This window comes from Parasteatoda tepidariorum, chromosome 10, assembly GCF_982258835.1.
Source record: "Parasteatoda tepidariorum strain Cologne lab strain chromosome 10, Ptep-v5.0, whole genome shotgun sequence".
NCBI classification, from domain to species: domain Eukaryota; kingdom Metazoa; phylum Arthropoda; class Arachnida; order Araneae; family Theridiidae; genus Parasteatoda; species Parasteatoda tepidariorum.
Window position 1 is genome coordinate 64571862 of NC_141764.1, and position 11889 is coordinate 64583750.

The window sequence follows — 11889 nt, forward strand, 5'->3', positions numbered from 1 at the left end:
ACAGAAGACTAAGATTATGTGGGAAACTATTTTGATAATACTTCAAAAATTATGGTAAACAGATTTTATATATTAAAATGGTTCGTAAGTATTTTATTTACATTGCACTAAAGCTGCACAATGGGCTATTGGCGACGGTCCGGGAAAAAATTCCCGAAGATGATCCGAAGACATGCCATCACAATTTTGATCCTCTGCAAAGGGGATGACTTCTTCACTTTGGTAGCGAAGGAGTCATCCAACGACCTTGCTAAGTCACCCAATGACCTTGCGCAAAGACGAGCACTTTACGGTAGAATAATTTAACTAGGACCAATACTGTGCACCTTCAGTCCCTACCCTGGCCGATTAAAGTGGTCACCCACCTACTTACTGACCTTAGCTAGTGATGCTTAGCTTTACTTCGGTGTATTACTGGAGACCGTGTATCTATGGTCAGCCCACTGTGGGACCATTGAAATTGAGGAAGAAAATACTGTTACCATATGATTGAAAATAATTTTTCGTAGTTCCAAAATATACTTTATTTAAATATGCTAATACATATCATAATTACAAATTAATACTAGAATAGAATAAATTTCAATGTCATTTCCCATCTCTTGCATTGCACTATTTCAAAACTTTCTTATGCTAATGGATACATTAATATATACAGTGAAACCTCCTGTTATGGACACTCCTGCAAAACGGACGCCTCTCAATACGGACATATTTTTAATTTCCCGGGAATCTTCTATGAATAAACCATTATGTACATTCTCCCCAAAGCGGACACTCCCGTAACCGGACAGTCATTTTGATCCTGAAACCTTGTTTTTTATCTCTACAAACCGGACACTACTTTTTCTAAATAAATTGCAAGCTAAAAAATGCAACTTTTCATCATTTTTAAAGCATGTAAATAAAACTTTTTGCCTTATCCATAACTAAAAATATTGTTAAGCTATTTCAGCACCGAAAAATCAATCTTTCTCCTGTCACCTTGCCTTATCTTTGTAAAGAAAGGAGAGAAAATGGTACTGCACTCCTGAAATAATTCTGACAACGGCATCTTTTGATCTTTTCCTCTGGACTACACAGGTTATGAGACCCCTCAAGTTGAAATGACTTCTCTCAATACTTCTTCCACATTGAAAATTTCTTTAATTTTCTTATCAATTTCAAGACTGTATTTAACACAACTGGGGTAAAAAAAAGAGAACAGAAGTATAATCTTTGAGGTGTTCATATAAATGAAACATTTATTCAGACACTTGATAGCTGATCAATTGTGAATAATCATCTCCATAGGTCCTCACGACTTACAGGTATGCATTACATTTTTTTTCTGTGAATCATGGGTGGTTTATTTTCCAAGAAGGTATTAACCATGTTCCCTATCAAATGATAAGTAGGTGTAAGGGGATGTGAACCTAATAATTGAAACGGACTGAGGACAGTACGCTCCTATTTGGTATCATATGTCTAACTTGAGTATCTATGCTAATAGGAAAATTATATTTATTTTTCTGTAACTACATCCAGAATTATGTATTTATATCAAACTTCCTTATGTATTCTTTTTTATCATTCTTATTGTTTAAATAAATATTCTTGTAGATATTTACAGTATCCTTGGAGATATTATTTAATTATTTCTACATCTTTGAGAATATTCTAAAAACAATTTACGGTGTTAAATTTCGTTATTAGGGTACCCTTCCCGTAAACGGACAACTCTCATAAACGAACAAAGTTTTTGGTCCCATGATTGTCCGCTTAACGGAGGTTTCACTGTATTTATGTTTTATTTAATATTTGTAATAAAGGGGAAATAAAAATGTTCTTCTAACTTCTTTTTTTATTGTTGATATTTGATTTCTGGCATCTGTCTTCAAATTAAGATTTTTGGTTTACTATTTAAAATATGGCAGTTTTACAGAAAAGGGAATTTCTTATCAATTCTACTACACATAAGAATGATATGTGATTACAAGAGTCTGGTGAAAATTTGTATAAATTAGTGCTTTAAATATGAACATGGTTGACATGAATTAAATCACTTTACTTTTTTAAAGAAATCTTTAAGTCATTACCTTTTATGCTGCTATAATTTACAAATATGTTTTTATTGCTATGATTTTTTTTACTTGATTTAATTAATACTAAAGGTTTTATTTAGAAAATGAAAGAAGATGTATGGGAATTATTATTTGATATTCAAAATAGACCATTAATAATTATTTAAAAAAAGACAAACTGTCGCTGAAAGTTATGTGAAATTTTAAATTATAATTTTCCATTAGCTGTAAATAAAATAATTTACTCTTTATTAAACATATTAAACTTGTTTAGTTTTATGCTTTTTTTAAAACTTATTAAATATGGAGTGTATATTTCTAATTAATGATGTAGATTAATTATAGAAGTTATAAAGGAATTAATGAAAAATTAATGTTATAGATTAATTAAAAAAGAATACAAGACAATAGTATATTTTATAATATTTTTTTGTTATTGTTTCCCGATCTAAATTAATTTATTCTTCCCTTGATGTCTAACTGAAGGTTTGGACCTTTGTTATGAGAGTTCAACAGAAATAACAATGATTTTATGCATTCAGTGATTAGTTTGTTATAATTATAACCAGTTAGAAATATTGAGTATTTTAATAGTAATTTTTAACTTTTTAATTATATTAAGCATTATTAATGCATTTCAGTCTTTCAATTCAACCTTTCGGTCTAATAATTAAGTCTTTCATAGTAATTGTAAAAATTTTAAAGGAAAAAAATTTTTTTTTTTGCTTTCTATTGAATCTGTCTAAAAAATCTTTTTAAATAAAGAAATTTTGGTATAGTTGGGTTTTAACTTCTAAGAAAATACTTGAAGCATGATATCTTGCAAATGGGCACCCAAACTGAATTTGTCCCCTGGTGCAACAAACTCTTGGCATCTCTTTCTGAAACTTCTGCCTTAATTATTAGCACTCAAGGGTTTAATACTTTTAAAAGCAAAATATGATAATGATAAATCAGTTCATATTGCTGTTAGTAAATATTTAAATGTTATTAACATTGCTGTTAGTAAATATTATTTGCTAAAGACTCGATTAAGACATAAAATATGTTATAAAAATACTCAAAATGGATTAAGATATGTAGAGCTTATGTAGATGGTGAAATTTGTAATTTAATTCTAAATTGAAATATTGTGTATAGTTTATGCTGTTAAAACAATGTTTCTATAATAATAATTTTTATTTATTGATAATTTTTTTTTACAGAAAATATCGTACAAAGGCATTACGAAATGAGGTTATTTTTCTTTTGAATATTGTCTTCTTCTTGATTTGGCCCTATCCGTGTATGAACAAATGTTGGTCTAGAAGAAAGAGAAAAGAAGGGATTAATTACCATAATTTCTCCGTGAGTTGTTTCACAATTGTTTACTTAAGTAAAATTAAAAAACATGACTCAGTGACGCAAATGCCCATGGAGGGCCTAGGCCTACTTAGCCCATCCCCGTTTTCTTAACCTTGGACTTTGAGGCACAGGAGTAAATGCTCTGGTTGAGTGGTCAGCCACGTGCGGAACCCCTATTGCTTGAACTCCAAGCAAACTTGGTGACTGAACACTATATAACTATACTAACACTTATATAGTATTTAGTGTAACTGTACTAATAATTATATAGTATAACTATACTAATAGATAGAGCAAGTAAAACAATATACAGGGTGTTTATAAAGTCCCGGACCCATTTTGATGTTTAATAACTCATGAATTAATAAAGATAGATTAAAATTAATTACATAAATGGTTAGATAGACTCAAAAAGTTTCATGACCCTTGTCAATGAACTTCCACGTGTCCCCCCTTCGTCGCACGGAGAATATCAAGTCGATAGTCAATTTCAAGCCAGGTGGCGGCATCCATAGAGGCTATTGCGGTTGTAATTCTGGATTTTAGGTCATTAATGTTCGACACGATCCTCCTGTAAACATTGTCGTTTATAAATCCCCAAAGAAAAAAGTCCAGCGGTGTTATATCAGGTGATTTGGGTGGCCAAGGAATTGGACCTTCTCGCCCAATCCATCTTCCTGGACAAACGTCATTCAAAGATCTACGAACAATGATACCACAATGAGGGGGTGCATCATCTTGTTGCAAAAAGATATGTGACTGAAGCACTTCTAGTTGTGGAAATACGAAGTTTTCCAACATGTCTAAGTATACGACTGGTGAGACCATCTTTTCTGTAAAAAAGAAAGGCCCAATGACTCGGTCGTGCATTAGTCCACTCCACACATTAACCTTTGGGGAATCCCTTTGTGTCTCACGGTATTCATGGGGGTTTTCAGATCCACATATGCGCACATTATGCCAATTAACAATGCCAGAAACACCCATTTTGATGTTTAATAACTCATAACACTTGCCGCTACCCGGCATGAAATTGACTATCGACTTGATATTCTCCATGCGACGAAGGGGACACAGGTGGAAGTTCATTGACAAGGATCATGAAACTTTTTGAGTCTATCTAACCATTTATGTTATTAATTTTAACCTATCTTTATTATTTTATGAGTTAATAAACATCAAAATGGGTCCGGGACTTTATAAACACTCTGTACAGTCCCACTCATTCTTAATGAGTACCCGGATTTAACGAAGAAATCGGAGAGACGTGGTTTGTGCAATGTTAAATCTATTGGAGCATAGCTCGCTTCTAACGATAAAGTCCCGGTTTTGACAAGCTATATTTTTGTGATTCATAAAATTTCTATTCAGTTCCCAGCTCACCTAATCATTTCTTGGTGTGGAATTAACAAAACTATTGAATTGTTATAAAAGTAATACAAAAATGATTTATTAACAAAATTATTGTGAGCCTTGTAAAAGCTTTCTTGTTCACTGCTATTTGACTCATTAAGAAATAAGTTTTCCATTTTTATTTTCAAAATTTCAACGACTTAGTATAAATTTTAAGTTCTACTCCTCTTTACTCAGCAAAGATTCAAACTGATCGTGTAAAGTGGCGAAGCATATGCAAAGCAACGGACACAAATTAACAGACACAATACCATGGAAACAAATGGAACGAGATATTATTCTTGTGACCACCAGAGACTCACATTATTAAAGTATTGGTGAGAGTACTTAGCGGAATATGCTTTGTACAGCTGTACTCCTGACCTGAAGGAGATTTCACTGTAAACACATGCGGCAGTCAACATGTTAAAGCAATTTTCAAGTCTAGATAATGTTTTATGTTGGGCTCAACTTTTTAGCCTACTAAGTTTCAATACCCAAAATCTAATCAGAAATAGGATTATCTAGGAGGTATAACTCAAAATTAGGCCACGTATTTGATTACTTCAACCTAGGAGGTATAGATCAAGATATTGCTAACAAAGCACTCAGTATTTTCGCTATTTTAAATAAATTTTGGGCATGCAGGAAGAAATTTAGTAGAAATACCAGTAAGTTACAGGCTCTTATCAATAAATGTATCAGAAGAATTCTTAATACAAAATGGTTTCACAAAATATTTAACAATAAATTATTCACAATCAAAGAACGTAAATGGCAATAAATTGGACATACTGACAGAAAAACCGAAAAATTCGATGTATAACAGGGATGGGGTTCCCTAGGGTAAACAAAAGAAGGGTGGACCTAAAATGATGCTGAAGTAATATAAATAAAGTAAAGAAGATAAACGTGGAGAGAGATTAAGTGCTGGACCACCAATAGGGTGCGAGTCATGACAAAAGCCCTATGCTCCCTACGAAGCGAAGAGGTATAAGTAAGTTGTTGTTGTTAATTTACGTCGCACTAGAGCTGCACAATGGGCTATTGGGGCCGGTCTGGGAAGCATCCCGGAGGATGATCTGAAGACATGCAATCACAATTTTGATCCTCTGCGGAGGGGATGGCACCCCCGCTTCGGTAGCTCGACGACCTGCGCGCGAAGTTGAGCACTTTACGGTAGCACAGTTTAACGAGGACCAATACCGCACACCCTCGGTCCCTACGCAGACTGATCCAAGTGATCACCCACCCGCACACTGACCGCAGCCAGTGATGCTTGACTTCGGTGATCTGCTGGGTCTTAAGTAAGTAATTTGAGTACTTTGACTCAATCATTGCCTAGTTAGCCCATCTGTAACTCAAGAGTGCGTTTCTTATAAGATTGTGTGTTTATTCTTTTCAGTTCTAATTAAACTTTTATTATGCATATTATTTAGTGGTCGGAAGAAATTAAAATTTTCTTCGTAGTTAACTACAACTATTTTATTACAATTGTAGCTGTAACTACAACTACTTTTTTTTAATGTAGCAACTACAATCTACTTTCGAAATTCAGTTGCTACTTTTAGAAGACAAACTTAACGGGATAACTTACTTTTCAACAATATTCTAAATTATTTTGAGTAAAAAAATTGTCTCGGTTAAATAGGAGGAGATGTTAAGACGTTTTAATTTATGTTTGCATGAAATAGTTTTTTATTCTAAAGCACTTTTTACAAATTTTAATTTTCAAACTATGCTTTTCTCGATAGTGATTTAAGAAATGCTAGGAAATTATCAAGTATTGTGATTTAGGTGATCAATGCTTTTTTATATCCTTCAATGGATAAAGTACAGTGCGAAAAACAGAAAAAGAATCACTCTGAATAACTTTTGATCTAATGATCAGATCTTCACATTCTAGGACTTAATCTTAATGCTTTGAGGGAGTGACCGCAATCATGCTAATTAAATAATGCAGACAATATTTTAAGTTACGAAATCAAACAAAAAAAACGTACTTAATACTTCCTGTGAAATTTAATTTTAAAAAAGCTCAGATATATATAAAATTCAATTTCTCGGGAACAACTCGACCGATTTTTCTGAGGATCAGACTTAGATCTTATCAACGCTCCGCGGCAGAGGCATTCTCATTGCGTACGTTGACTTGTCCGCTAAGGATTTGCACCAATCAGATTTAAAAAATTTTTTGCGTTTGAAATTTGTTTCCTTATTTATCTAACGTTAAAAGTAGTTGAAAGGAAGCGCTACAATTTACTGTTTTTTTTTATTGCACTACGCTACAAACTACGGAAAAGAGTGGCGACTACAGTAGTTTCGATTTTTCTGACCACTGATTATAATTTTTTAAGTGTTACTCATTTTTGGCTTGATTTTTCTACGTGTGTTATTAAGTTTTATCTACCCTTTGAAAGTAAAAGTTTTGTTTACTTGTAATATCTCAGCAGACTTGCTATGCAATGTTCAGTTATGACTTTGCTATAGATCGAATAGAAATTTTAGTTGATTACGTTCTAAATAAGCATAATTGTATAATAAGTCTAGTGAGAGCCACCTTTTTATTTTTTTTAAATAAACACTAAATTTATAAAAATAAAAAACGCATTTTTATTTAGGTTTTTTCTGACTCTGAAAGTGGTAGCGATAAAGAACTAGATTTCCCACCAATCGAAGAAGGTGAGTAATGATTTTTGAAAATAATGTAACACAATAAAGACAGCAAAATGTCGACAATCACATAGTCGCATTGGTAAATGTCCAAAATGTTTGTTATATCTGATTTAATATTAATTTATTCGTTGATATTTTTATATTTATTCGATATTTTAATATCTGCTGAAGATAGATTAGGAGAAACATCAGTGTTAGGTTAAGTAAAATCGCAGTTATTTTTGTTCAAGCTAAACATCCTAAACTTTTAAAGACAATTTTGTAAGATATCCAATGAAGAGTAATTAATTTTATGTACTTTAAAAGCAATCTATGTTATATAAAACGCTAATATGTACGTACGTATGTATGTATCAATAAAACCGATGATATTTCTTTTCTCGCGCTGGCAACAGTTTTCATTTTTAATTGATTGGATTCGGCGCGCAAGAGCACATAGTGATCAACCAGATAACAATAACCAGAGTGAGCATTATCAGGTTGTTCAATTCAGATTCATGTACTAAAAACATGACAATATTTAATTTAAACTCAATTAGGAATTAATTAATTAATTGAAGTGAGAATGCTTTACAAGGCCGCTGTTGAATTGATATTTTTCTACTGGGAGCTACCTAAACGTCTGAAAAACATTTAAGTGTTTGTATTGAATGCATTGAATTTTTTTTATATTTCGCGTTTATTTATGCATTGAATTTTCACGCTTTAAAATGCAGAATATCAGTGAAGCAATATTTGATAATTTATTTTGCTAATATGTTTCTTATTTAGCTAATGTTTTGATTTTTTCACCATGTACAATCTAAATAGCTAATATACTTTTTTAAAAGCCAATAAGAACATTGGTAGAATTCTTCTACATAAGTACAATACTATGTCTTTGATGATAAAATACTATGTCTTTGATGATAATATATTATGTCTTTGTGCTAGAACATTGTGTTCATTGACGAGCGAGCGCAGCGAGCCATGGTTCACGGCGTGAACCACATAGGATTGCGTAGCAGTTCTAGGGGATTGGCGAGCGTTAGCGAGCAGGGGGCGGAGCCTCCTAGTATATTTTAAAAGCATATTTAATATATTTTAAAAGCATTTAAAATATTCAAACAATATAAAAATAAATGGGTGTAATAAAATTATTTGTACTATCAGCAAATGCATACAACTGATGAAAAATTATAATTTAACCTTACTCGAATCCACTTTTAATCTCTGATTTTATCTATTTATTAATCTATTTTGAAATATAATAATTTACCCTGTTATTAGTTCTTTGAATAAAACCTTCATTATCAATGAAATGCGGCATAAAAAGAATCCATAAATACTTTACAGTGTGCTCTCGATATCTCAAAGTTGAAGGGATGCTAAAAGATTTTTGAGATATGGAGTTTTCGAGATAACAAGTTCAGAACTAAATATGTTCTAAAAAGTAGAAAATTATATTCTAAAATATTACTCTAGAAAGTAGAGTCTTGAAACATTAGAATAACTGCTATTAAATGTGTGTGTAATGATAATTGACTATAAGTCTAAATACAACAATGATAATTTTATTTTTAAAAGGTAAGGACGAAATTGATTATGCATTAAATAGAAAATAATTGATCTGCAATATTATTTTTCCAAAAGAAATTCATTTTCTATTTCGAAAAAAAAAATTCGACATTAAGTTTTAAAATAAACTTTTCAACATAGGAATTCAAATTAACATTTGATAAACAATTTTTTATTAAACATATTTTTCATACTTCTTTCATTATTTTGTATCAAAAAAGTCAAAATTATTTTTTGTATTAAAAGTTTTGTATCAAAAAAATTATTCTAATAATAATAATAAAAGCAACAGTGGCGTATGCAAGGGAGGGGTTTAGGGGTTTGAACACCCCTCTTAAGCTCAGACAAAATGGCAAAAATAAAAATTTTAGTAGAAATTATGCGGGTATTATTTTTTAAGACTATATATTTTTATTTGCCATATGCCTACCTTTTTTTCTCACGGTATTTCTCAGAATACTGAAAAAAACATTTACTCTAATAGGGTTGTACTTTTGAAACCAAATTCACGTGATACTGTTATGGACTGGTTTCTTTCTGTTCTGCCAGTCGCGATAGTTTTCGAGACTGGCTGTCATTCTCGAGGTTTTTACGCGATGATTCTGGAATCTTAGACGTTCTGTCGTCTTTGAGACAATTCGAGAATTTTGGAGATGCGGTGAAAAATTATATAAAAGGGGGAACGAAGTACAATTTAAGTTTTTCTGCTGTACAAAATGTGATACTTCCGTTGAAGAAAACTTTTCTAGCATAACAAAATCTGATGAATGTGAAAGTGGCCCTCAAAGTGTTACTTCCCACCCATATGACATTGGACTTTTTTCAGAAGATATTATATGCTAGAAGATATTACATTATGTTCTTAAACTTAAAAAATCAAATCAAAATTTAACTAAACAATGTTGTCTAAATAAAAAGTCAAAACTGTCTAAATTAGGGAAATAATAGTTCTTTATTACATACTCGAATTTCTTTTAGTAGCTTCAGAAAATTATGAACACCCCCCTTGAAAAAATTCTGCGTACGCCACTGAAAAGCAATCTTCCTTAACTCTTAATTTAGAAATCAAACAAAATAACAGTACAGGTAATTTTAACCTTTAAATTAGGGAAACAAAAATATTTATGGGAAAACGATAACTTTATGACTTACATCAATTTTATGCTGATGACAACCAAACCAATATGAAAATTAATGTGGGAAAACTGGATCCCACCATGTGATTTTCCAGCCAATAAAAATATATTGTCAACAATGTGAAATTGCGGCACCATCGTTAGATTTTTATATTTAGTAAGATTTCTTCTATTTTTGATTAGATGAAGATCCCGAGACCTTGATAAAGGAGGTAACTAGTATGCAGGAGAGCCGTGAAAGATCATCGATAAAGGAGGCGACAAGTATGCAGGAGATCCGTGAAAGATCAAAGTCCAAAATTCCGCGTGCTTATCCAAGTTCTTCAGAGAAGCAGGAAGAGAACAAACACTTTACAATAAAGTTGAAACCAGCAAGGCAGTCTCTTAGCGAAAGTGCCCTTTCAACTGTATCCGATGAATCGTTGGTGTCACCCATAATAACGGAACAGTGGCAAACAGGAGGTCGCAAGGCGGCAGCTGTGACTAGGAGATAAATTTCGTTTTAAAATGAAGGTAAGTTATAGAGTTCTAAAGTTTGCTGTTTTTACGTTTGGTTTGTACTAAATTATTGGCAAATAAAGATAGTATCTGAGTTTGATACATTTTTTTGGTGTTATTTGTATTTTGTTCTGTGTTGAAACAAGACTTCTTTACTTCAGAGACCAAATGGTGCGGAATGCTGCTGCAATCCCCTTCACCTGTTCCAAAATGGAAACATTTTTTATGTTGTTACTGTTGTCGTAAACCATTAAGTCAAGTGCTGCGATTGTTCTTGTTTTCCAGTGGCTCCATCTATGACCATAAATTCGACTTCTGCCCACACTCCTGCCCACACTCGTTTAAAGAGCGGACCCATTTAATCATTCGCAAATTGTAATTTTGACCTGAACCAGAGAACGATCAATTTCCAATTCCGTACCCCCAGAGGTATGATTTATTATGTAAACCTGGAGAACTTTGTGACCCGATTGATTTAACGTGCACAAGTCGTCATTTAATACACGAAGAGTCTTCAGCCGGCTGGATTCGAACTTCCGTGCTCACGAACGTGAATCTACCGCCCTGCCAACCCGGCTATCCTGAGCCAACCCGGACCAATTTTTTTTATAATCTCCTAATTACTTGAAATAATGGGTGTTTTTTAAAATTCCTTGTCAAAAATGAAGTAAAGAACACTGCACAGTTATGAGTCACAAATTAAAACTTAAACGAAGAAAAAAACAAAAAGGCTGCGAAACTCAGACAAATCACAGTTCAGAAAAGTGGGATTGAAAACATCAAAACCTGTTGAATTGCCTGACGAAACAGTGAGGAGTTGAAAGTTGATTATTAAAAATTCCAAGTTGGGAAAGAACCAGATTTTTCATTTAGCCTGTGTACAGTGCGGAAAAAAATCGGACCACTCTGAATAAATAACTTTTGATCTAATGAGAAAGTGTGCAAAAATTTTAAAATTCGCTTAAAAAGTTCGAGGTATGGTGAAATACGCAAAAAGTAAAAATAACGTCAGACTTTGGACCGCTCTCCTAACCAAACTATTGGGACCACCCTCTATATTTCGTCAGGAATCCGAATCTGTCGGAAAAAAGGGTATGTTTATGCAAAGAAATACATTTTTGTGTCTGATTACCTAACTCTGCACTAATTAATTAGCATATTTGAGGTCAACCCCTCTAACCTTTAAGATTAAGTTCCAAAACGTAAACAGCCTATCATTAGGT

The 11889-nt window shown here is 32.5% G+C and overlaps 1 protein-coding gene across 4 annotated transcripts in view; it reads left to right on the plus strand.

Annotated features, from left to right (window-relative positions):
- Positions 1 to 10768, plus strand: part of LOC107455013 (hapless 2) — a 50420-nt gene extending 39652 nt beyond the window's left edge. For 3 of the 4 annotated variants that reach the window (XM_087154116.1, XM_087154118.1, XM_087154119.1), the window contains exons 14-16: positions 3269 to 3410; positions 7421 to 7481; positions 10352 to 10768. In XM_087154116.1, coding sequence (XP_087010242.1) covers positions 3269 to 3410; positions 7421 to 7481; positions 10352 to 10662 — 514 coding nt within the window. In that variant the 3' untranslated portion in view covers positions 10663 to 10768. The remainder of the gene's footprint in view (positions 1 to 3268; positions 3411 to 7420; positions 7482 to 10351) is intronic. The other variant, XM_087154117.1, reaches the window with a different exon arrangement.
- Positions 10769 to 11889: the final 1121 nt, after the last annotated feature.